At 51.9% G+C, this 26,970-nt stretch overlaps 1 protein-coding gene across 10 annotated transcripts in view; it reads left to right on the top strand.

The window, feature by feature from the left end:
• The window catches only part of CLASRP (CLK4 associating serine/arginine rich protein), an 893,416-nt gene that overhangs the window by 811,198 nt on the left and 55,248 nt on the right, over window positions 1-26,970 (top strand). For all 10 annotated transcript variants that reach the window (XM_086938423.1, XM_086938429.1, XM_086938425.1 and 7 more), the window contains one exon: window positions 9,668-9,692. In XM_086938423.1, the coding sequence (XP_086794549.1) occupies window positions 9,668-9,692 (25 nt within the window). The remainder of the gene's footprint in view (window positions 1-9,667; window positions 9,693-26,970) is intronic.

Below are 26,970 nucleotides of genomic sequence, written 5' to 3' on the forward strand. Positions count from 1 at the left end.
TGGTGGCTGATAGAATCCAATCTAACATACGGCAGGCATGTTTTCTGTTCTCCTGCAAAGTTCACGTCTGAAAGAAACAGGTTAGTGTTAGATTCCTTACCTTAGAATATCCCCAGGCGTCAGGCTGAATCCGGAAAGTTTTCGTCAGCAGTACCCCGTCTGCGGCTCCGCTTCCGTCGTCGGCGTCGTGATCGCCTGGATTACGTCGTCAGAGTACTTAGATGCCACCCTCGCGCGCTGACGTCAGTAGTTCTTTCCGCGCCAGCCAGCGCAGATCCGGCAAGAGCAGTACTAAGTCATTTTTTGACTAACTTTTTGCTCTATTTTGGATCTCTTTTTCGAGTCGACTTCGACTCCTGGTGCCGTAGGGATACCTGACTTCAAGCCGTGCTCCGCCTGTCACCGCCTGACGTTGGTGACTGACCCCCACCATCCATGTCTCTACTGCCTCTCGGCCAACCACGACGACAAGTCGTGCCCCGACTGCCGGCCCTTGACTTTGAAAGCTAGGCGGGAGCCTTCCCGCAAGCTACTCGAGATCCGGCAGTCAGCTCCGTGCCACTCGAGGTCCCGGTCGAGGGACCGGTCGCGGAGACGCAGTCGTTGCTCGTCGAGTCATCACCAGCACTCGTCGGGCTCCAAGTCCTCCAGTAAGTCGAGGCACTCCAAGAAGTCGTCGAAGAGGAGACATCGCTCTTCTGACTTCCCTCGGACGACGCTGCTGAGGGTTCGGGCGACACCGCCCACGCGGCTCCATCGGAGCCGCAGGTGCCGCCTCCAGGCCCATACCCTCCGGTCCCTGGCCTACGAGCGACGCCGGAGGAGATTTGTGATTTCCTCATTGCCATATGGACTAACTTTCCACCGTTGAGGCCTGCCGGCGCGCCTTCGGGCCCCGCATACGCAACTTGGGGCCTAGGCAGGCCGGTGGCTCCGGCCCCGGTGCCGTCGTCCACTTCGGTCCCGACGCCGCCGGCCCCCGTGGGATCCGTGCATGGATCCCGGTCAATGCCAGTTGACCTTACGACCCCTCCGCTGGCGCCAACCCCCATGGTGTAGCTCCCCGCTCCGTCCTCGGACGACGTCGGCCCTAGTTTCAACCCTGGTCCGGGTCCAGCGTCGGATCGGCGCCGCTCGGTGCAGTCTCTGACGTCGATAGGTAAGGCCTTCACCTACGACCCAACTCCGTCATTTCAGCCTGTTTACCAGGACACGGATGAAGGCGAGGACTGGGAGGGGTCTGAGACCTGGCTCCAGTTGAGCCAGGACTGGGCAGACGAGCTAGGGGAGGCCACTGGTCTGGACACATCGCCCAACACTGGATTCATCTCTCCTCCCTCTGTGGCTACGGAGGAGGGTGCCACTTATGGTGTGGTGTTGCGCAGGGCAGCCAAGGCCTTGGCTCATGAGCTCCCTGCTGTGGGCGTGAGGAATAACCTCCTCACTGAGGTGCTTCAGCCGCCAGTAAGCTCCTCTGAGCCTCTATTACTGTTCAATGAGGCCCTCAATGACGTTCTGTTGGGCACCTCATCCAAGCCCTCCACAGTGCCCTCTGTGGATCGGAACATGGCCCGACGCCACTGCCCGGCTCTGAGCGACCCTAGCTTTCTGTCCGTGCACCTCACCCCCGAGAGGCTGGTGAACCAGGCTACTACGTCCCAGACCGCATTCCCGACCGCTCCCCCGGATCGGGAATCCAAAAGGTTTGATCAGTTTGGGAAGAAACTGTTCTCCTCATTGAGTTTGGGGTTGTAGCCTATCAACACCGCTAGCCGTTTGGGCCGTTATACCCACTCTTTGTGGGACACGGTTGCGGACGTGCTGCCCCAGTGCCAAGAGGAGGCCCGGGCCCGGCTCGCCCAAGCTCTTGCGGAGGGGCTGTTTGCGGCGAGTTATTCCATCAGGTGTAGAATGGATACCACGGACTCGCTCGGAAGGGCGATTTCCACGACTGTGGCGGTTCGCTGCCATGCCTGGCTGAGGTCCGCCAATGTCTCAGGCGATGTCCAGGCCACGCTCATGGACCTGCCCTTCGATTTTCGTCGCTTCTTTAGCGACAAAGCAAGACAGTGCGCTTGAGCGTTTTAAGGACTCCAGGGCCTTAGTCGTGTCGGGCCAGCGCCAGCAAACGTCTGCTTTTTGCCCCTTTCGTGGCCAAGGAAGGGGCACTCCCACACGTTCTGCAAGCCACAGACTGCAGAACCAGCCTCAACGCAGCTGCGGACGTGGTAACCGCCGTGGCGGTGCCGGCAGACAACGGCAAGGTCAGTCCACATCTGCTCCCGCAGCATCTGCCTCAAAGCCTTCCTAGTCTGAGCTTTCAGGCCCATTCGACGTCAGTGGGGGGCAGGGTCAGCCATCACCTTCTCCACTGGCGCTCCATCACATCGTACAGGTGGGTGCTGCAAATCGTCCGAAGGGGCTACTCCCTCCCCTTCGAGGCAACCCCTCCAGCCATGCCACTCCAATGCCACCGCATGTCAGGGGATCACTTGCAACGTCTGCCGGAGAAAGTTATGGCTCTCTTGGCAAAGGGTGCCATCAAGCGCGTTCCTGGGCCAGAAGTTGGACGTGGTTGCTACTCCCACTACTTTCTGGTACCCAAGAAGGGCAAAGGAGGTCTACGCCCTATCTTGGACCTCCGGAGCATCAACGGCTTCTTCCGGAAGGAGAAGTTCAAGATGCTGACTTTAGCTCAGGTCCTAGCTGCCCTAGACCCTGGAGACTGGATGGTAGTGTTGGACTTGCAGGATGCATATTTTCACATCCCCGTCCTGCCGACTCACCAGCGCTACCTGCGGTTAATGGTAGGCCACAATCACTTTCAGTTTACAGTGCTCCCCTTCGGCCTTACCAGTGCCCCTCGGGTGTTCAGGAAAGTGATGGCGGTGGTCGCAGCTTATCTGGGCAGGTTAGGGGTGTCAGTCTTCCCCTACCTCGACGACTGGTTGTTGAAGGGGGCTCGCCCCAGGCTGTCGTCAACCACCTTCATACTACGGCCAACCTCCTGCTCTTGCCTGGGTACTCCCTCAACGTGCCAAAGTCGCACCTGAGTCCCTCTCAGAAGCTCCCCTTCATCGGAGCGGTTCTGGACTCGACGCAGTTTGGAGTTTATCCTCCAAAACAGAGTCCAGGATATTCAGGCTCTGATTCCGATCTTTCAGCCGCTATCCCGGGTTTCCGTCAGGATGACCCTTTTGGTCCTGGGCCTGATGGCCTCCTGCATCCTGCTAGTGCAACATGCCATATGGCATGTGCGGGCTCTGCAATGGGACCTGAAGTTCCAGTGGGCACAGCAGCAGGGCAACCTGCCCGATCATGTCCAGATCTTGGAGGGTACTGCACGACATCTGCAGTGGTGGCTCACAAATCGCAATTGGGTCAATGGCAGATCCCTCTCCCTTCCCCAACCGGAGCACACAGTGTTGACGGATGCGTCCCTCCTGGGATGGGGAGGCCACTTGGCAGTGGCGGAGATCAGAGGCGTCTGGTCTCCGGTGGAGTCCCTGCTCCATATCAACCTTCTGGAGATGCGGGTGATCCAACTTGCACAGAAGGCATTCCTTCCCTCTGTCCGGGGAAGTGTAGTGCAGGTGTTCACTGACAACACAACCGCCATGTGGTATTGCAACAAACAGGACTGGGTGGGGTCCTGGACCCATTGTCAGGAGGTTCTGCGCCTTTGGACATGGCTGGAACATCAAGGCATTACCTTGGTGGTTCAACACCTTGCAGGTTCTCCGAACGCCAGGGCGTAGGAACTCAGTCGGCGGCGCTTGATGGATCACGAATGACGTCTGAACTCTGACGTGGCGCAATCTCTTTCTACAGTGGGGAGAGCCTTGGTTAGATCTATTCGCCACCATAGAGAACGCGCAATATCATCAATTCTGCACGTTGGAATTTCCAAGGCGGCACTCGCTCAGAGACTCTTTTCGTCTCGAGTGAAGTTGCGGTCTACTGTACGCATTTCCGCCTATACCACTTCTGGCCAGAGTGCTGAAGAATATCAGGCGCGACCGGGCTCAAGTTATTCTTGTGGCTCTGGACTGGGCTCGAAGAGTATGGCATCCCAAGCTACTTAGTAAGAGCATCGATCCGTCTGCCTCTTCGGGAGGATCTACTGTCGCAGCAGCAGAGGACGGTCTTCCACCCGAACCTGTCCAGCCTCCACCTCCAAGCGTGGAGATTGAGCGGCGACAGTTGACGGCTTTCAACCTTCCTCCCGAAGTCTGTAATGTCATTCTGGCAGTCAGACGTTCCTCCACTGAAACTGTATACAACTGCTGGCTGATTGAACACATTTGTGGCATGGTGCACAGCAAAGGCCGTGGATCCCCTTTCGACCCTACTCTGGGCACTATCAAAGGCTATCTTTCTGCCATTTCCGCCTTCCTGAGGCTTCCTGATCAGCCTTCTCTTTTTAAGTCTCCGGTTGTTAACCGCTTTCTCAAGGGCATTACACACACGTTTCCTCCCGTGACTTTCATAATGCCTCAATGGGACTTAAATCTTGTCTTGATGTTTCTGATGTGTGCTCCTTTTGAGCCCCTTCATAACTGTCCTTTACGTCTTCTTACAATGGTGGCTATCACCTCTGCCTGAAGAGTGAGTGAACTCCAGGCTCTTAATTCTAAACCTCCTTTCCTTTCTGTTCATCCGGACAAGGTGGTTTTGAGGACCCGTCCTTCTTTCTTGCCAAAGGTTGTCACTCCGTTCCACATCGGGCAGAGCATCACTTTGCCCACCTTCTTTCCGCCTCCGCATCTTTCCAGGGAAGAGGAGAGGCTCCACTGTCTGGACCGAAAAACGTGCGCTTGCTTTCTATCTGCAGCGTACACAATAGTTCCGGGTGGATGATCAGCTCTTTGTTGGCTACGTGGGTTCCAAAAAAGGTCGGGCTGTGCACGAACAGACCATTTCCTGGTGGGTCGTTCTGTGCATCAAAGCATGTTACTCCTTGACCAAGAAGGAGCCTCCTGTGGGACTGCGTGCCCATTTGACCAGGCGACTGCAGCCTCTACTGCCTTGGGACGGGGCGTTCCCTTGCAGGACATTTGTCAGGCAGCAACGTGGGCCTTGCTGCACACGTACACGAGGCACTACTGCCTTGACAGTCAAGTCCGGAGAGACTGCTGCTTTGGCCGTTCTGTACTTCGTGACTTCCTGGTGTAATTTTATTCGCAGACCCACCACCGGGGTTAGTATTGCTGGGGTATCTATTCTAAGGTAAGGGATCTATCACTAACGTGTCTCTTTCAGATACACAAGTTACTACTTGTGTAACGATGTATCTGTAAGCGACATTAGTTAGTGATAGATTCCTTACCGCCCGCCCATCCTCCCCATTCTGCTAACTGATTACTAGGGTTAAGGTCATCCCCTTTTAGGGCCCTAGTTTTATGCACCAAGGGTCAGGTTTCTTGCATGGCTTTGCGTTTCGGCGCGGAAAGTCGTGTACAGAACTGACGTCCGCGTGCATGGGTGGCACCTAAGTAGTCTCCGTGAGGTCATCTTGGCACCCACGGCGCCAGTGACGGACGCGGAACCGCAAGACGCCACCTAACCAACGCGCAGGAGTACTGCTAAGCAAAAAATTTCCGGATCCAGTCTGATGCCTGGGAAATATTCTAAGGAATCTATCACTAACTAATGTCTCTTACAGATATAGTTACACAAATAGTAACTTGTGCATTTGAAACTGTAGATTTATGCTGCAGAGGGATACATTACCATTTCAGTAGGCGTCCTCTACAATTAAAATACAAGAAAACTAAATGATTGCGATTGGCGGCCTCCTTGTTTTTATGTCTCAAATAGTAGACCAATGAATACAGGGGTTGGGAAATAGATTTCTTTTCAGAGGACTGAAGTTCACTGGCATGACCGTGGAAGTTCTAAATTTGACTGGACAAGACCTGGGGTTATATGAAGAGTTTTTGTTTAAATTTGGGTGAACATTTGTGCAGAACACTTTCACTATAATTTTATTTTCAGCCACTAATCTAGGGACCTGTGTGTGAGCCTCCAACTATTATGTTGCTGCTTTATTTTTTTGGAAAAAGTTAATTGCAATCAATCAGAGTACTTGTAGAGCGCGCTACTTCCCCGTGAGGGTCTCAAGGCGCTGAGGGGAGGGGGTGCTGCTACTGCTCAAAGAGCCAGGTCTTGAGGAGTCTTCTGAAGGCGAGTAGGACTTGGGTCTGCCGTATGTGTGTAGGGAGGGTGTTCCAGGTCTTGGTGGCGAGGTAGGAGAAGGATCTGCCGCCAAGGTCGTTTGTTGGATGCTGGGGGCAGTGGCGAGGGTGAGGCTGGCGGAGCGGAGCTGGCGGGTGGGGGTGTAGAAGTTGAGTCTGCTGTTAAGGTGGGCTGGTCCGGCGTTGTGGAGTGCTTTGTGTGCGTGGGTGAGCAGCTTGAAGGTGACCCTCTTGTTGACAGGGAGCCAGTGTAGGTCTCTCAGGTGGGGGGTGATGTGGCTGCGGCGGGGGACGTTGACGATCAGTCGGGCGGAGGCGTTTTGGATGTGTTGTAGTCGTCGTAGGTGTTTGGCTGGGATTCCTGTGTAGAGTGCATTGCCATAGTCCAGTCTTCTGCTGATGAGGGCCTGTGTCATCATTCTTCTTGTTTCCGTCAGGATCCACTTGTAGATCATGCGGAGGGTGTTGTAGCAGGAGGAGGAGACGGCGTTGACCTGCTTAGCCATGGTGAGGGAGGAGTCGAGGATGAATCCTAGGTTGCGTGTATGGTGAGTGGGTGTTGGTGCTGTTCCCAGTGTGGTCGGCCACCAGGAGTCGTCCCAGGCCGTGGGGGTGGGTCAGAGGATAAGTACCTCCGTCTTGTCCGAGTTCAACTTTAGACGGTTGCCTCTCATCCAGTCGGTGACGACCTTCATTCCCTCATGGAGGTTGGTTTTGGCGGTGTGAGGGAGAGGATGAGCTGGGTGTCGTCGGTGTAGGAGATGATGTTGAGGTCATGCTGACGGGCCACTTGTGGGAGGGGGGCCATGTAAATATTGAAAAGCATCGGGCTGAGGGATGAGCCCTGGGGGCGCCACAGATGATGGTGGCTTCGAATCGGAAGGGTGGGAGGCGGACGCTCTGAGTTCTGCCGGAGAGGAAGGATGTGGTCCAGTCAAGGGCCTGCTCTTGGATTCCGGCTTCTAGGAGGCGTGTCTTTAGAGTGCGATGGCAGACCGTGTCGAAGGAGACAGACAGGTACAGGAGGATGAGAGCTGATGTTTCGCCGTTGTCTACTTGGCGCCTGATGTAGTCTGTGGTGGCGATGAGGGCTGTCTCGTTGCTGTGGTTTTGTCTCAATCCAGACTGGGACGGGTCCAAGATGTTGTTGTCTTCGAGGTTGCGGGCCAATTGCCTGTTGACGATTTTCTCTTTGCCGGGAGCAGGGAGGTGGGCCTGAAGTTCTTGAGGTCCTTGGGGTTCGCCTTGGGCTTCTTGAGGAGGGCGTTGATTTCGGCATTCTTCCAGCTTTCCGGGAATGTTGCTGTTTCAAAGGAGATGTTGACTACCTTCCGTAGTTGGGATGCGATGGCTGTGTCTGCTTTGTTGAATACGTGGTGGGGGTACGGGTCTAACGGAGATCCTGAGTGAATGGAGTTTATTATGTTGCGTGTCTCGTCGCCGTTGACGTTGGACCAGGAGGTCAGGTGGTTGGCGCTGGTGGTGTTCGCAGGGGAGGTGGAGTCTGGCGTAGTCGGCGGTTGTGGTGTTGAAGCTGTCGTGGATGTCAGCGATCTTGCGATGGAAGAAGATGGCTAGTGAGTTGCACAGTTCTTGTGAGGGCTGGATGTAGTTGGCTCTGGGGTTAGAGTTCTTTTACGATGCTGAAGAGCTCTTTGCTGTTGTGTGCGTTGTTTTCAAAGCGGTTTTTGAAGGAGGATCTCTTGGCCACCACCACCTGATGAGGTGGTGATGTCTGCGGGTGGCGTCCTTGTGGGCTGCATGGTTGTCCGGTGTGCGTTCGTGGAGCCATATTTTCTCCAGTTTCCGGCATGCGCGTTTGGTGATCTGGAGCTTGTTCGGTGAACCAGGTGGCTCTCTTGCTGGAGTGGCTGTTGGAGGGTTTCTTGAGCGGGGCGAGGTTGTTGGCGCAGTCGTCGATCCACTGTCTGAGGTTGCGGGCTGCGGCGTCTGGGTCGGTGGGTGGGTTCTGGGCGAGGGTGGTGATCAGCCGGGCTTTGGTGACTTTGCTCCAGCAGCGACGAGGTAGCTGTTGGGTGCGGTGGTGCGTGGTTGGTTTCTTGAAGGTGAAATGAATGCAGCGGTGGTCGGTCCAGTGGAGTTCGGTGGTGTGGTCGAAGGTGACATGGGTGCCTGTGGAGAAGATGGGGTCCAGCGTGTGGCCGGCGGTGTGGGTGGGTGCGGTGACGAGTTGTTTGAGGCCGAGGTTGGAGAGGTTGTCGATCAGGATGGTGGAGTTGGGGGTTGTTGTTGTTCTAGAGGTGTAAGTTCAGGTCCCTGAGGAGGATGTAGTCCGTGGAAGCGAGTGCGTGGGTGCTGGCGAGGTGGCCGATGGAGTCGTCTAACTTTGCCCAGTGTCCGGGGGCTGTAGATGAGTGTTCCTCTGAGGGTGGTGTTGGGGTTGTTGTGAATCCGGAAGTGCAGGTGTTAGGCGGTGTGGAGGGTGTCGTCTGCGTGGGTGGCGACCTTGAGGGTGGACTTGTGGACAATGGCTATTCCTCCTCTGGTTCAGTTGGCGCGATCCCTGCGGGAGATCTTGTAGCCTTCTGGGATGGCAATGGGGATGTCGGGTACCGAGGAGTCTTTCCACCAGGTCTCGGTCAGCAAGGCCACGTCTGGGGCGGAAGTGTCCAGCAGATCCCAGAGCTCGACGGCGTGTTTGCTAGCGGATCGGGTGTTGAGGAGTATGCAGCGGAGGTGGTTGGGTCCAGTCCTTGGAGGTTTGGTGGTTCTGTCGCAGGTGAAGCTGCAGGTGCAGTGGGAGAAGGGTCCGTGGGTCCGGAGAAGGGTCCGTGGGTCCGTTTCGGAGTGGCCTGGAAGCATGTGTGGTTTTGGCCAGCGTTGAGTGCGTGGAGGCTGCTGGCATCGTAGTGGAGTCTGGTGTTGTGGCGTTCATAGGGTCCAAGGGTTCTGGCACTGGGCGCGGACGGGCGCAGACGGGCTAGCCTTAGGCCGCCATTTAAGGTGGGGAAGGAGGGAGGGGGGTGATCAGCTGGGAGGCGGGGCGGTGAATGGGAGGCGAGGGGGCAGGGCCGCAGGGACACAGTGGCGGGATCGGGCAGGGATACACAAGAGAAAGGGGAGGGGGGACTCGAGGGCAGAGACTGAAACAGAGCACAAAGTAAGATCAAGCACAGTACAGAATAGTGGTACAAGTTCACTCACTCCAGACAGGGGCGTTCAGGGGCACAGCAAGAAAGAACTCACTCTCAGAGCGGCAGCTAGGGGGGAGAGGCACTGGCACAGAGGTGGAGCTGTGCGACAGGAGGGGAGCCACCTGGCCTGCAAGCAGCGTCAGGGGTCGCACCCCTGACAACTTACACACTCACTTTTTTTGATGGCATGGTATCAGAAGATTAATATAAATGAGCACAATTTACTTATTGTGTTGCTTTTTTCGAAGTGTGATGGTGTAGCCTGTACTAGAATGACTTATGTTTGTGTTCTAACCACTTCTCTTGGATTTGCAGGTCGTGAGTACAGCTCATCTCGAAGGTAAGTTTTCTTCTGCCTTTTCTTCAATATTCTACTGTTAAACTAAGATTTGAATATGTTGGCTGTAGTTTGACTCTTTTGTTTAAAATGCAATTTCAAGCATCATATTAAAAGCCCAATCCATCCCGTCCAGACTTCACTACAAGAAAGGATGGAAATTTGCTTGCGGACTTCAATAGTGTGGGCCATTTTTTCTGCTGCAGGAAAGTAATGCTCTAGATTCCTACACCAGACCCCGAAGTTATAAGGTAGTCTAGTGTCCCATTCTTTGGGTGGGAGTACAACTACTTACCCCCACCAAACGCCACTGGGGTATGCTCATCGGCTTGGTGCAGTATGGAGGTAGTATTATTTTTTCCAGGGCCATTCTGTCCATTTTATTAAGCTGTCTTTTATGATAGGATCTAAAATTGGGATATTCAGACGAGTATTAAAATTGCCTAACCTATTGTTACTACGCAGTGATTGAGATGGCCCTTTTAACTGGTTCTCTGTTACATTGGTATAATAATCAAGGATTTATTGAAACTGACACAAACCCTTTAATCATGTCAATCGCTTTTCTACTTGGCCTCCTGATTTTCAATTGATTGCCAGTGTTAGGATTTTACATAAAGAACACGTAAGTCCAATGTGCTAGCATTCAGCATGTTTTCAAAGTCCAACTTCTGCCTGACTCGCCTCCCAGCAGTTTTCTACGACTGTCTTTCTCAAATCCTTTTTTTTTAACCCTGTCATAGTTGCAATCAAGTGAACACTGATTTGATTATTTTTCTGTATTTTTAGTGATAATTCTTTTTTTCTGTGCCAGTATTTGATCTTTCACCCAACGTTTATTTACTGCTGTTCCTCCTCAATCACGTTTTGTTTTATTTATTGTATTTATTTTTATTTGTGCCTAAATCTGTTAACAAGCAGAGATCTTACCATTGTTGTGAGCTTGACTTATTGCAGTACTGATCATGCTTAATAATTCTGGAAGTTCTATGAGTGACGTTGAACCCAAAATTTGTACACTCCACTCATGCGGTAATTGTGAGTTCGAGGCATGTGGGCCGCTAAATCCATATCTTGTGCATAGATCGCCGCCTAGTGTTGGGTCCGGATGATTGCACCTTGTTGTCCTGGAAGAGTCTTTGAAGTATCACGAGATAGGTGGCTCCTCCCCTGGACTACAGTGCGCATGGGCATCCTCTCCATCCTCAGATTGTTTTTTTCCGCCATTGGGTTCGGATGTGTTCCGTGACTCTTGTTCGGAACCCATAAGAAAAACTTGTTTTCTTCAGGCCAAAAGGCCTCTTTAAGCGTCGGTATTGTACTTCGTTCGGTTCTGAGTTCCTTATCCGGTTTCCCGCATACTTGAGCACGTGTGCTCTCAGCTTTTTAGACCCAAACGGAGATTGACATCGACGATGGAATTCCAGGCACCGTTTAAACGTTGCCCAGTCTGTAACGCGAAGTACCCTCTCTCAGACGTGCACCCTGTGTGCAACAGATGTCCGTCTCCAGACCACGATGAGGAGAGTTGCTTGGCCTGTTCGAAATTCAGGTCGGAAGAGGCGCTCGCTCGTCGACGTGAGGTGAGACTACCGGCGCGGAGAGCATCGGATGTGGGGGATATCTTCGAGGCTGGGGACGACGAGGGCGTCCAAGAGGAGGAACCGGAGCACTTCTCCGACCCGGTCTCCAGTCATGATTCTTACTACGGAGAAGAGGTAGACGATGAACACATCGAAGACGATGAAGCTGTCGAGGTAAGAGACGACAGTATGGCTATTGGAGCCACGGAGGGCGGCTCCAGCGATGAGTAAGACCCGCCCGAACATTCGGGGGTCGAAAGTGACACTGTCTTGTCAACGGCTCAGGTCAAAGCATCGCCGGAAGGCCTTAGCCAAGATCTTTCTACTCATTCTACAGCCCCGCAACCTTGCCCGGCTAAGAATAATTCAGAGCCTTCAGTGGGTACGCCTTCGAAAACGCAACCGAAACTGACTAAAGACAAATCAAAACCGAAAATGAAACTGGCCAAACCAGTATTCGTTTCGCGAAGCCTCGTTCCATCGGATCCCATGAAGGCTCAGAGTGTCAATGCCCCTTCAGGGTTACAGAAGGGTGCCAACCCGAAGATCGGTACGTCCAAGAAGGTGCCAAAGGCCCGAAGAGACGGTGCAACGTCATCTAAGGCTGCCCTCGGGGGCGTGGACACTGAAGACGGACTTGAGTCGCAGCCGCCCCTCAGTCCGAATGCATACAAGTTGATGCTGGTGAAGGTTCTCGAAGACAAGCACAAAATGGCCGCGTTGGAATGTGACGCATCAAGCCGCGGCCATTTTGGGGATCCCAGGGCAACACCTGGCTCGGAAGTTGACGATGGCTGTGATAAAAGCCAAACAGCCATCGGGCCCCCACCTATAGTTTTTGGACTGCCTCCGACTGCAAGACCTAAAACTTCTAAGCCGGCACAGGGCACCGACCCTGGCAAAATGATGTCAAAGCTTAAAGGAACAACCGCCACCCCTGAAGGCGTCGGCTCCACTCCACCTTCTTCTGAAAGCTCAAAGAAGTTGTACATTGACTCTGCAACCGGAAGACTCACCCTCTTCGAACGGAAGATCTTGCCGGAGAAGCCAATGGAATCCTATCAAATTCCGCTCAAAAGGAAAAGAGACTCTGCTTCCTCGCCGGTCCTTTTCGAGTTGGTAAGGCCTTATGGACAAGCCTTTACTCATTCCCCCACACGCACTGAGGATGGTGGGGGGGGATAACCAGAATGACGAGCAATTCAATTATCTTGATGAATCTATTCAGGATGACTTGCAGGATGTGCCCGACGATCAAGGCACGACGGACACCCAGTCTTACCAAGTAAAGACAGCCCCCGCAGAGGATACTGCGGCGTTCAACGCTCTAATTGAAAGGGCGGCGTTGAACCATGATGTGGTCATGCATGCAGACCCAGTTGAGGAGGACTTTCTGTTTGATACCTTCTCCACGTCGGACAGGTCAGTGAAGACGCTGCAGATGCTGAAGGGTGTCCTTAAGCACGCCAATGACGTTTTCAAGGACACAACCAGAGCAAGGGTGGTGAACCCACGTATTGAAAAGAAATACAGGCCTGCTCCTGTGGACCCTACGTATATAAAAGGGTCAATTGCCATTGGACTCTTTGGTGGTCTCCAATGCCCGGAAGAGGGCGAACTCACAAACAAGTGGTGATGCTCCTCCCCCAGACAAAGAATCTAAAGTGTTAGAAGCCTCTGGGAAGCGGGTTGCTGCGCAGGCAGCTAATATTTGGAGAATAGCGAATACACAAGTTTTACTGGCTAGATACGATAGGGCTCACTATGATACCCTAGAGCAATTATTGCAATACTTGCCTGATGCATATAGAGAGGGGCCGAAATGTTGATTCAGGAAGGGAAACTGATATCAAATGCTTCTATCAAGTGTGCCCTAGATTCAGCTAACACTGCAGCTAGGGCCATTAACACTAGTGTGATGCTACGGAGGCAGGCATGGTTGCGAATTTCAGGGTTTAAGCCAGAAATACAAACGAGTTTGCTCAATCACCCCGTTAACCCATATTTCTTGTTTGGGCCTGACGTTGACACGATTCTTTAAAAGATCAAGAAGGACACCGAGACGGCTAAGTCTATGGGGGCCTTGCAGTCTCAACAGTTCAGAGGGGGTTCTTTTCGTCGCTCAGGTAGTTGAGGGCCGTCAAGGGCGCAAACATCTGAGCAGACACAATATAGTAAAGGTGGTGCACAGACCACCTTTAACAAGACAAATAGAGTTGGATACCGTGGTAGCAGCACCAAAGGCAGAGGACGCGGAAATAACACCAGGTCCTCAGCAAATACCAAACAGTGACGTCTTGTCACTGCCCCCAGACCATATAACACCGGTCGGGGGACGACTCCAGCAGTTCCTGCCAGTCTGGGAAGGCGTTACCACAGACAGGTGGGTGAGGCAACTTATCCAGTACAGGTATTGTTTAGAACTGACATCCACTCCACCCGACATACCACCAAGACACCATCCTATGTCCGCAGAGCACTTAACTTATTACAGCAGGAAGTGGCCGGCATGCTGTAAAAATGGGCCATAGAACTGGTGCCTCTAGAGGAGCACGGAGCAGGGGTGTACTCTCTCTATTTCTTAGTCCCAAAGAAGGACGGGTCTCTCAGACCGATTCTGGATCTGAGACCCTTGAACCTGTACATCCTTTCAGAACATTTCCACATGCTGACTCTGCAGCAGGTCCTGCCATTGCTCAGTCAGGGGGATTTCCTGGCAACTCTGGATCTGAAGGATGCATATTTCCATATACCCATACATCAGGCACACAGGAAATACCTCAGGTTCACTATACAAAACAAGCATTACCAGTTCAAGGTGCTACCCTTTGGAGTGACCACTGCTCCCAGAGTGTTCACCAAGTGCTTGGCGACAGTGGCGGCACACCTTCGGAGACAACACATTCATGTCTACCCTTACCTGGACGACTGACTTGTGCAAGCGAAGTCGGCCCAGCAGTGCGCCAGCCACGTGTCCCGCACAATTCATCTTCTGCACAGTTTGGGATTTTCTTTGAACTATCCCAAGTCGCATCTTCAACCCGCTCAAGTACAGCAATACTTGGGAGCGACTTTGGATACTGTGACGGCTACAGCCCAGCCAAACTCAGTACGAATCGACAGCATGCAACTACTGATTCGCAAATTCAGGCCACAACACTCACTACAGGCGCAAGTGTTTCTGCAGTTGATAGGCATGATGGCCTCCTGCATCTTCATAGTCCTGCACGCAAGACTGCACATGCGTCTGCTCCAAGAGTGTCTAGCACGACAGTGGAATCAGGCTCAAGGACAATTGAAGGACCTAGTGTTGGTGACCGGTCATGCGTACAACTCTCTGCATTGGTGGAATCCACGCAACCTTTGCAAGGGACGACCGTTCCAAGAGCCTGTACCACAAGTAGTGCTCACGACTGACACATCCCTCCTGGGGTGGGGGGCGCATCTCCTTCATTATACAGTGCAGGGACTATGGTCGGATCAACAGAAGAAGATGCACATCAATCTGCTGGAATTGATGGCAATCTTCATGGCACTGAAGGCTTTCAAGATACATCTGTGCGGCAAGGTCGTGTTGATCCGGACGGACAACATGACGGCCATGTATTACATTCAGAAGCAGGGAGGTGCTCACTCTCCACAGTTGTCACACTTGGCTCAGAGCATGTAGAAGTGGGCCATTCAGAGGAACATTTTCCTCATGGCGGAGCACCTCCCGGGCCAGGACAACCAGATGGCGGATCTGCTCAGCAGACACAGCCATCAGGTGCACAAGTGGGAGATTCATCCCTCGGTGCTGCAACCGTACTTCCAGCAGTGGGGGCATCCAGACATTGACCTGTTTGCCACAAACGAGAACGCAAAATGCCCAAACTTCGCCGCCAGGTTCCCACACCCGCGTCTCAGGGCAATGCGATATGGATGAACTGGTCATGCAGATTTGCGTACGCTTTTCCGCCAGCCCCGCTCATACCTCTGGTGGCACTGAAACTCAGACAGCACTCGATGACTCTCATCCTGGTTGCTCCAACGTGGGCAAGGCAAGCATGGTACACCACATTCCTAGAACTTTCCATGGTGCCTCATCAAAGACTGCGTCTTACACCCAGTCTTCTCACCCAGAGCCATGGCGAAGTTCAGCACCCAGATCCGCCACACTTGAACCTTGCGATATGGCTCCTGAAGTCATAGAATTTGGGTATCTGAATCTGCCTCCTGATTGTATGGACATCATCAAGGAGGCAAGACGGCCTACCACTAGGGCCTGCTATGCTGCCAAATGGAAACGTTTTGTCATTTACTGTTCCAACCATGACATAAACCCGCTGGATGCATCAACACAGAGCATTATTTGCTACCTGTTACATTTATACAGATGCAATCTGGCATACAGTTCTATACGTATTCATTTATTTATTTATTTATTTATTTATTTTTTAAGTTTTATATTGCGCGAACAAGATCTTCGCAGATATCCGAGCGCTTTACATAGAAGGGTACATGAGGGAACATAGTCAAACAAGTAAATCAATAGATCACACAGTACAATTAGTACAGATAAGTGACTGCACAGCCAATCATGTGAGTAATAAGACAACTCAAACACATACGTAAAGGTGTCAAACATGTAGTACAGATCGGTGCTGGGTGTTAATAGGGTTCGAGATAGTAGTTCAAGTGTATTTGGCCATGAGGATAGCTTTTACTTCTTTTTTAAAGAGTGTAGTGGAGGAGATAAGCCTGGTTTCGGGAGGGAGTGAGTTCCAAATCCTAGGCGCCATTCCTGAGAAGGAGCGCTTGTATGTTTTTTCCTTCCGGAATCTTTGAGGTTTCAGCAGAAGATTGTTTGTGCCTCTCGTGTTTCTAGTTCCCCCAGAGATTGTCAATTTCTGTGCGAGGTAGCCGGGTGAGTTTAGGTGTACCGCCTTGTGTGTCATGCAGGCGATCTTCAGATGTATTCTGGCTTCAAAAGGCAGCCAATTCAGGGATTTCAAGTCAGGGGTAATGGAGTGCTTTTTTGACCCAGTGATGAGTCTCGCTGCAGCATTTAGAGAAGCTTTTAGTGGTGCGGTTGTAGTTAGGGGGAGTCCGCAGAGGGCGGTGCTGCCATATTCAATTCGTGGGATGACTAGTGCTTGTACTGCAGTTTGGAAGTCTTTGGCTGGGAGGTAGGGTTTAAGTTTCCTCAGAGTATTGATCTGGAAGTTCGCTCCCTTTGTTGCCTTGCTGATATGTTGCTGCATGTTGAGATTGGTGTCGAGTGTTATGCCTAAAGATTTTGCTGAGTCCACGATGGTGGGTTGGACATTGAGTGCGGTTAGGAGTTTAAGCCAATGTTGAGTGGTGGATATCTTCGCTGGAGGTGAGATCAGGAGGAACTCTGTTTTCAGGGCATTGAGTTTGAGGTGATTATCGGCAAGCCAGGATTGGGTGCATCTGATCGTTGAGTTCAGGAGCAGGATGTCATTGGGTGATTGTAATTTGAGGTAGAGTTGGGTGTCATCGGCGTACATGTGAAAGTGTACATTGGATGCTTGTAGCAAGGTGGTGAGAGGTTCCATGACTAGGTTGAACAAAGTTGGGGATAGAGAGGATCCTTGGGGGACGCCTAGCGTTACAGGTATTGGCGAGGACATCAGGTTGTTACTCTTGAATTTCTGCGACCTGTTGTGAAGAAAGGAAGTGAACCACTTTTTTAATTCAAGTCGTTTTTATTGAAATAGGAAAACAAAAGGAAAAGACAGTACAATAATTCTTCCAGTATACAAAATGTTCGGTTCATCAATCGATAATCACATACAGAGAATAAACTTAATATAAAAATAAAGTGAACCACTTAAGGACAGTTCCGGATAAGCCCATTCTTGTGTTTAGTAGTTCTAGTAGATTCTCATGTTTAACGGTGTTGAATGCTGAGGAGAGATCAAGAAGGATGAGGAGGCAGGTGTCGTTTTGGTCTAGCATTTGAAGTGCGTCGTCAATTATGTGAGTCATAGCAGTTTCTGTGCTGTGTCCTGCTCGGAAGCCTGACTGGTGAGGGTTGAGGAGATCGAATTGCTCAATGTGTTTAGTCAATTGTAGTTGTGCGCATTTTTCCAGCAGTTTGGCGAGAGTGGGGATATTGGTGATGGGACGGTAATTGTTGAGATCAGAGGGGTCGGCTGTAGGTTTCTTTAGTAGAGGTGTGACCTGTCCAACTTTGAGGGAGTCAGGTATGTTTCCTTGTTGGAGAGAGCTGTTGATAATTTTAGTCCAGAGAGGGAGAAGCAAAGGGGTAAAGTCTTTTACTGCGAAAGCAGGGAGGGGGTCCGTGAGGTGATTGGATGGGTTCAGGGTGCTGAGCAGTTTGCCAATTTCATCTTCCGAGTATGTGCTGAAGGTTGACCATGTAGCATTGTTTTTTGGTTCAGTGGGTGCTAGGCATTGGGGTTTGGAGTAGAGGCTCGCGTCAATGAGGAGATCGCTTTTTATTTTGTCAGTTTTTTGGATAAAGAAAGCAGCGAAATCTTCACAGGAGGGTGCCTCACGCCCAGTGTTGAGTGGTTGTGGTTGCTCCTTGGATTGTGACTTGATTAGCTCAAACAGTTTTCTCGGGCGGTTTTTTGCTTGGTCGAGTTGGAGGCTGAAGAAGTCCGATTTTGAGCGTTTTATTTTCCTGAAGTAGGCGTTTCTCTTTTTCTTCAGATCTTTTAGGTGCATTGCGGAGGGAGCAGATCTCCAGGTCCGTTCTGCCATTGGCATGTCTCGTCTATCCTCGTTGAGACTCCCGTCGTACCATGGTTTGGAGATTTTAGTAGAGACTCTTTTTAGCTGCATAGGTGCAGCCTCATTAATTATAGAGGTCATAGCGTTGAGATAGTGGTCAGTCAGAGTTTGGACGTCCATGGCGCCTGTAGGTGGGAGTAGGAGATTGCAACTGTTAGGGGGCAAAGAGCCTGGGTTGAGCTTTTTCGAGTCTCTTTTCCAGACTTTGGGCTTGGAGATTTGAGCATGGTTGACTTTGACTTTTTCATTGATAAAGAATGTGATAATATGATGATCTGACCAGTCACAGGGTTGGATGGATTCGAGTTGGATAGAGTCCTCTTTGGAGATGATCAGGTCGAGGGTAGAACCTTTCTCGTGAGTCGGGCTGTTGCATATTTGGGTGAGGTTAAGGGCATCTAGGAAATTTTTAAGACTATTTACCACCGCGTCGTTGCGGTCATTCCAGTGGAGGTTGAAGTCACCAAGGTATATTTGGGTGAGCTGCCGTCCGGAATTGGTTGAGATCATATCCATGATTTGTTGGGAAAAGGTGAGGTTGTCCCTGGGTGGGTGGTAAATGCTGTGAAGAGAGCATATCGGTTTTCCCTCACTAATAATGTCAAGGGCGATGTATTCCCAGGATGTTGGGGATGGTAGGGATGTGGAATTGACTTTCTGAACAGAGAGGTTGTTCCTGTAGATGCATGCGATTCCACCCCCTATTTGGCCTGTTCTGTCGAGCCTGATAATGTGGTAGTTGGGAGGAACCAGAATGTCCATTATGGGTGTCGAAGATTCAGTTAGCCACGTTTCAGTCAGGATGATTAGGTCAAGGTCCCGCGATAAGAGGAGTTCAGCAATGGCTGCGGAATGTTTCGTGGCCGATCTGCAGTTGAGAAGAGTGCATTTGAGACGGGGTGTGTAGAGGGTGTTAGATGGTTCTAGCGAGAGAGGGACTTTTCTAAGGTTATTGGGGATGGAGAATCTGCTGTTTAGTGTGGGTGGTAAGGGGGTTTGGGTGTATCGTGGGAATGCTGCGGTGTGGGGTGGTTGTGTGAATTTGGGGGGCTGGGTCATAGGAGCGGAGAAGGGTGAGTGTGTCGAGGTCAGAAGAGGAGTTGTGGGTGCGGCGAGGGCGGTTGTTGCGATTAAGAGCTGGGATTGAGGTCAGATTGGGGGATAGCTGAGTGCGAGAATTAGTCGGAGGGGTGGAGGATAGCGGAGTGCGAGAATTAGTCGGAGGGGTGGGGGACAAGTTGGGCGGGGAGGTGTAGATGCGTGAGGGGTTGCAGGGGCGATGCGGTGGACGAGGGCAGTTGCTGCGCCTATGAGCAGGGATTGACGCCTGGTGTGGGGCGCGATGAGGGTGGGAGTCCGCAGGCGGAGTAGGGGACAAGTTGGGAGGGGAGGTGGAGGTGGGTGGAGGGTGTATGGGGTGTGTGGAGAGTATTTCTTTGATGGCGTGTATGTCTTCTTTGATCTGAGTGAGGGTGGCCGTGATGTATTCCATCGTAGGGTAGGTGGTGGGGGTGGCAGTCAGGGGTGAATGGCTGACCACGGAATTCGTGTGCAGGTGGGAGAGAGGGCTGGTGTTCGAGCAGGTCTGGGTTGTGTTGGTGTGCGGGATGGAGTTGGGAGGCTGGAGGTTTTGGGCGGGAGGGGTGTGGATGAGGTAGGTAGGAGGTTGGTGTTATGGGTGAGGGCATTGGTGGTAGGTGGGGGGGTCCAGGTGTAGGCTGGGAGACTGATAGCCGTGGTGGGGGTGTAGGGAGGGTAATGGGGGCTGAGAGTAGGAGGGGAAGTGGGATTGGAGATGGTCCTGTTGAGGGGAGGGGAGTTAAATTAAGAGAGGGGGTATGTTCTGCGAAGTTGGTTAGAGGGAAATGAGGACTGAGAATGGGGGGGAAATAGGGGGGGGAATTGTGCGTGTTATTCTGGTGATGGACTAAGTTAGGTGTGTTATGGGTGGGAGCTGTGCTGTCAGCGGCGAGCGGGGTGTTAATGCCCGCTGTAGGTGTGATAGGAGTGTTGAAGGTATGTGTGGAGATCCGCGAGTTGGTAGAAGGGGCGGGGGAGAGAGCGGTGTATGAGGGGGAGCAATCTGTGTCTGTGATTGAGTGCTGAATTGGGATAGTGGGGTTGTGGGTAGGGGATGGGAGGTCCGGGGTGGGAGGTGTGTCCCTGATTGAAGAGTATGTAGCTGCGAGGTCATGGTTGGTGGGACTGGGGGAGATATGGGTGTTTGTCCGTGAATTGGAGAGGTGTTCTTTGAAAGTGGGGAACATGTTGTCTAGCAGTTCCAGGTTCCTGTCTGTGGATTGTGATAGGACAATCCCGTTATTGTAAATAGTGATGGTGGCTCTGCCTGGAAAGACTTGGGATGGTGTGATGGAGAAGACTTGGGATGGTGTGATTTGGCGGCAATAGCGGCCTACTTACAGAACAGGCAACACCTTTCACTGTTTCGAGTGCCAGCCATAAAGGCTTTTATGGAGGGTCTCAAACGAGTCATTCCACCCAGAAGCCAACCTTCACCGGTCTGGAATCTTAATATCGTTTTGACCAGACTGATGGGACCTTCTTTCGAACCTCTCCACTCTTGTGAGATACAGTTCTTAACTTGGAAGGTTGCTTTCTTGGTAGCAATCACGTCGCTGACACAGGTTAGCGAGCTGCAAGCCCTAACCATTCAAGAACCTTTTATACAGGTTCACGCAAATAGGGTGGTGCTACGCACTAACCCTAAATTCATGCCCAAGGTAGTTTCTCAGTTCCACATTAATCAAACTATTGAACTGCCGGTTTTCTTCCCTAATCCAGACTCAGTAGCAGAAAGATCACTGCACTCATTAGATGTCAAAAGCGCTCTCCTGTACTATATAGACAGGACGAGGGATTTCAGGAAGACTAAACACCTCTTTGTCGCTTTTTCACCACAGCACAAGGGCAAACCCATTTCCAAATCAGGTATAGCCAGATGGAATGTTAAGTGTATTCAGATTTGTTATCAGAAGGCTAAACGCACACTAACAGTCCCCCCAAGAGCGCATTCCACACGCAAGCTAGGGGCATCCATGGCTTTCCTGGGTAACATTCCATTAGAGGACATATGTAGAGCAGCCACATGGAATAACATACATTCACCAAACACTACTGTGTTGATGTACATTCCAAGCAGCAAGCTGCTGTAGGACAGGCTGTTCTTAAGTCCCTCTTTCAGGCTGCTGCAGCTGGCTCGGGCAACCACCGCTAAGGGAGAAACTGCTATTTATTCTATGCACAAGATATGAATTTAGCGGCCCACATGCCTCGAACGGAATATGCTACTTACCAGTATGCATCTGTTCTTGGCATGTAGGGCCGCTAACATTCATATCTCCCGCCCATCCTCCCCGGTGCCTGTCGCAGCTGTAGTAGTCAGAATTATTTGTAAGCATGGTCATCTTGTATTGTATTGGACTCCATCTCTGCCACAATGGCGAAAAACAATCGGAGGATGAAGAGGGTGCCCATGCGCACTGTAGTCCAGGGGAGGAGCCACCTATCTCGTGATACTTCAAAGACTCTTCCAGGACAACAAGGTGCAATCATCCGGACCCAACACTAGGCGGCGATCTATGCACAAGATATGAATGTTAGCGGCCCTACATGCCAAGAACAGATGTATACTGGTAAGTAGCATATTCCATAATGGATTTAAGCAGTATGTCCTGTTCAGAGAAGTCTCCATCTCAGTTTTTGGGCAAGACATTCTTGTAAAATTTTGGCCTCCTAAAAAATGTATTTTGTCATTGGAAGGAGAACTGGTTACTGTAGCACTCCTACTTGAAAATTGTGATACACTGCAATAAGTACTTGGTAATCCAGGGACTGGGGACCACGTTCACACGCCATCTGAGGGCAATTCGCTGTTTGCCAAAAGCAAGGCCAGGTCAACAAACCTGTGCCCAATTTTTCTCGCTTTAGGCCTCGGAAATAGTCTTATCTGAAAGGAACAGGTTAGTATTAGATTCCTTACCTTAAAATATCCCCAGGCGTCAGATTGGATCCGGAAACTTTTGCGTAGCAGTACCCTTGCGCGTCTGTAGGCGTCGTCTGCAGCTCTGCGTCTGTCGTCAGCGTCGTTGGTGCCGGGATGGCGTCGCCAGAGTACTTAGACGCCGCCCTCGCCCGCTGACGTCAGTTCTTTTTTTTTTTCCGCGCCAGCAAGCGCCGATCCAGAAAATGTTGTACCCTAGTCAATTTTTGACTAACTTTTTCGATCCTTTTGATCATCTTTCGAGATCTCGTCGACTCGGACGGTGCTGGTAGGGATGCCCGGGTTCAAACCCTGCGACTGATGTCGGTTACCGACCCCCATCGCCGGTGCCTTCACTGTCTGGGCAACTACCACGACGACAAGTCCTTCTCCGACTGCCGGGCCCTGACGTCCAAAGCTAGACGGGAGCAGTCCCGCAAGCGACTCGAGCTCCGGCAGTCCTCCCCGCGCCGCTCGAGGTCCCGGTACGCAAGGAGGTCGAGGGACCGGTCGCGGGCCGGAGGCACCACAGTTCCAGGAGTCATCCTCAGTCTTCGGGGTTGAAGTCCTCAGGTAAGAGTCACAAGAAGTCGAAGAGCCGACATCGCTCTTCTGACTTCCGCCATCCCCCCCCCCCCCCGACGCTCGTGTGACGCGGCCAGGGGTTGGGGTAACACCACCTCCGCGGCCTGCTCCACACCCGTCGGTCCCTGGGCAGAACGGGGCCATCGAGCGCGTTCCTGGGCCAGAAGTAGGGTGTGGTTGTTACTCCCACTACTTTCTGGTACCCAAGAAGGGCAAAGGGGGCCTATGCACTATCTTGGACCTGCGGAACGTCAACGACTTCTTCCGGAAGGAGAAGTTCAAGATACTGACACTGGCTCAGGTCTTAGCTGCCCTGGACCCAGGAGACTGGATGGTAGCGTTGGACTTGCAGGACGCTTATTTTCAGATCTTCGTCCTGCCGGCCCACCGGCGTTACCTGCGGTTTACGGTAGGCCACGAGCACTTTCAGTTTACGGTGCTCCCCTTCGGCCTTACCAACGCCCCACGGGTGTTCACAAAAGTGATGGCGGTGATCGCAGCTCATCTGCGCAGGCTAGGGATTTCAGTCTTCCCCTACCTCAATGACTGGTTGTTGAAGGCGGGCTCGCCCCAGACAGTCATCAGCCACCTCCAGACTACGGCCGACCTCCTTCACCTGCTGGGGTTCTCCATCAATGTGCCGAAGTCAAGCCTGTGTCCCTCTCAGAAGCTCCTCTTCATCGGAGCGGTTCTAGACTCTGCGCAGTTTCGGGTTTATCCTCCCGAACAGCGGGTTCGGGATATTCAGGCTCTGATTCAGATCTTTCAACTGTTATCCCGAGTCTCGGTCAGGTTGGCGCTGCGACTTCTGGGGCTAATGGCCTCCTGCATCCTTCTGGTGCATCACGCCAGGTGACGGATGCGGGCTCTGCAGTGGGACCTGAAGTTTCAGTGGGCGCAGCATCAGAGCAACTTGTCCGACCATGTCTTAATCTCGGAGGGCACTGCAAGACAGCTGCAGTGGTGGCTCACAGACCGCGATTGGGTCAGCGGCAGATCCCCCTCCCTACCCCAACCAGAGCACGTAGTTGTGAGGGACGCGTCCCTCCAGGGCTGGGGGGGCCACATGGGAGAGGCGGAGATCAGAGGCCTTTGGCCTGCGGCGGAGTCCCGGCCACACATCAACCTTCTGGAGCTGCGGGCGATCCGGCTTGCACTGAAGGCATTCCTCCCCTCTGTCCGGGGGAGTGTAGTGCAGGTGTTCCGACAACACCACCGCCATGTGAAACTGCAGCAAACAGGGCGGGGTGGGGTCATGGACCCTATGCCAGGAGGCTCTGCGCCTCTGGCAGTGGCTGGAACATCAGGGCGTGACCCTGGTGGTTCAACACCTTGCAGGTTCCCTGAATGCCAGGGCGGACAAACTCAGCCGTCTGTGCATGATGGATCACGAATGGCATCTGAACTCGGACGTGGCGCAAGGCCTCTTTCAGCAGTGGAGAGAGGTTAGATCTATTTGCCACAGAAGAGAACTTGCAATGTCATCAGTTCTGCGCGTTGGAATTTCCAAGGCGGCACTCGCTCGGAGACGCTTTTCGTCGCGAGTGGAGCTGCGGTCTGTTGTACGCCTTTCCGCCTATACCACTTCTGCCCAGAGTGCTGAAGAAGATCAGACGCGACCGGGCCCAAGTCATCCTTGTGGCTCCGGTCTGGGCACGGAGATACTGGTATTCCGTGCTACTCAGCATGTCTGTCGATTGCCCGATTCGTCTGCCTCTTAAGGAGGACCTTCTGTCGCAGCAGCAGGGGACGGTCCTCCACCCCAACCTGTCCAGTCTCCACCTCCATGCTTGGAGATTAAGCGGCGACAGTTGAGGCCATTTGACTTGCCTCCTGAAGTTTGTAATGCGATTCTGGCAGCCAGGCATCCCTCCACAAAGTCGGTATACGCCTGCAGGTGGAACAGATTTGTGGCGTGGTGCACAGCAAAGGCTGTGGACCCACTCTGCCCCCCTTTCTGAGGTTCTCCTTTTCCTTCTTTTTTATCTTGCCCAGCAGGGCTCGGCTCTGGGCACTATCAAGGGCTACCTTTCTGCCCTTTCCGCCTTCTGAAGGCTACCTGATCAGCCTTCTTTGTTCAAGTCCCCGATTGTAAATATGTTCTTGAAGGGCATCACTCCTATGTTTCCCCCTGTTCCTTTCGTGATGCCCCAGTGGGACTTGAACCTGGTTCTGACTTACCTGATGTGTGCTCCTTTTGATCCGCTTCATAACCGTCCTCTCCGTCTTCTTACTCTTAAGACTGCTTTCCTGGTTGCCATCACATCTGCCAGAAGAGTGAGTGAGCTCCAGGCTCTTTCCTCCAAGCCTCCTTTCCTTTCTGTCCATCCGGACATGGTTGTGTTCGGACAAGACCCTCTTTCCTGCCCAAGGTAGTCACAGCCTTACACATTGGGCAGTCCATCACTTTGCCCACCTTCTTTCCGCCTCCGCATCCCTCTAAAGAGGAAGAGCGGCTCCACCGTCTGGACCCAAAACGTGCGCTCCAATTCTATCTGGATCGCACACGCCAGTTCCGGGTGGATGACCAACTCTTTGTTGGTTACGTGGGCGCTAAGAAGGGACGGGCGGTGCACAAACGGACCATCTCTCGGTGGGTCGTGTTGTGTATCAAGGCATGCTACTCTTTGGCTAAGAAGGAGCCTCCAGTTGGTCTGAGGGCCCATTCCACTCGGGCCACGGCGGCTACTACTGCCCTGGGCCGGGGAGTCCCCCTGCAGGACATCTGTCAGGCGGCTACATGGGCCTACTGCACACGTTCGCAAGACACTACTGTCTGGACAGTCAAGTCAAGTCCGGAGGGATGGCTTCTTGGGCCGTTCCTTCCTCCTGGACTTTCTGGTGTGATTATTGGTTCGCAGACCCACCACCGGCGTTGGTATTGCTGGGGTATCTATTCTAAGGTAAGGAATCTAATACTAACCTGTATCTTTTAGGAGTTACTTGCCTTTGGTAACAATATATCTGTAAGAAACAGTAGTTAGTATTAGATTCCTTACCGCCCCACCCATCCTCTCTGTTCTGCGAACCGATATCTAGGGTTAAGGTCATCCCCTTTCAGGGCCCTAGTTTCATAGCACCAGTGTTGGTTTTTATTATGGCTCTGCGTTTCTGGCTCGGAAAAGCTGTGTATAAGAACTGACGTCAGCGTGCGAGGGCGGCATCTAAGTACTCCGGCGACGTCATCCCTGTGCGGACGACGGACGCGGGGCCACAGACGACGCCTACCGACGCGCAAGGGTACTGCTACACAAACGTTTCCGGATCCAGTCTGACGCCTGGGGTCAGGTAAGGAATCTAATCCGAACTACTGTTTCTTACAGATATATTGTTACCGAAGGTAAGTAACTTGTGCAACAGGCAGGCTTCCAAGCAACATTTCATAGTGCATACCCAGACTCAGTTTAGGTTCTCTATAATCTGTAGCCAGTATGTCTGTACCACTGTACAAGTCCAAATCATATGTGCAAAATTGGCATCTAGTTCTACCCATCTAAGGCATTTCTGATCTTTCCCATACATAATGTTGAGAAGGTAAGTCATATGGAGCAAGTTTAAAGAGAAAATCCCTACTCCTGATGGTTTTCGAAGGCAAAAGGATCAAAACGTAGTCACTTGCATGAAAAGTGTTACATCTCCTCTCCATAAACACAGACCCTAGTAGAAGGCACAATACTGTGCCACCAAAGTTGTACTTTGGGGGCTTTGCTTTTAAATATTTGGGACTCTCAAGACTCCTGGAATAAGACATGTGATGATGATCTGAAAATTCCCAAATGCAACTGACTGGAGGAATAAGGAGTAAGCTGCTTTATTTCTAGGTGACACTTGAGAGAAAAGTCTTGCAAACGTTAAATACTTCAACTGCACATGTAATCCATTATGCTGCTGCAAATTAAGTTTGCTGCTCACATGAAACTTCATTTTGTAAGCATTGCTTACGCTATCCTTTATCAGGGAGCCAAATATAAAATTTTGTTGCAGTTGATGGAAAATGAACAGCCACTCGAGAGCAGGTTGAATTACCCTTATTTCTGCAACATGCATGGTTGTTAGAGGTTTCGCTGTCTTTGTTTCTACATGGAGTTAATTGTGATGCTACCATCTAATTGTCTTGTTCATAAGAGCACTTTTGTTATGTGCATCTTACATTCTAGTATGCAGTCACATTGCACCTGTATCATCTGTGGAATGTTCATCTCTGCTTGGTTTAATAAATTAAAGTGGAAAAGATCTCCTTTTTATATTATTAGAAGAAGGCATATGAATGAATAAAGTAGTTTTGTACAGCGAGCATTACCCGAAGGTGTCTTAGCGCTAGGCGAATCAAGGACTGAGGAAGGAGCAT

The sequence above is a fragment of the Lissotriton vulgaris genome, chromosome 9 (genome assembly GCF_964263255.1).
Source record: "Lissotriton vulgaris chromosome 9, aLisVul1.2, whole genome shotgun sequence".
NCBI lineage: Eukaryota > Metazoa > Chordata > Amphibia > Caudata > Salamandridae > Lissotriton > Lissotriton vulgaris.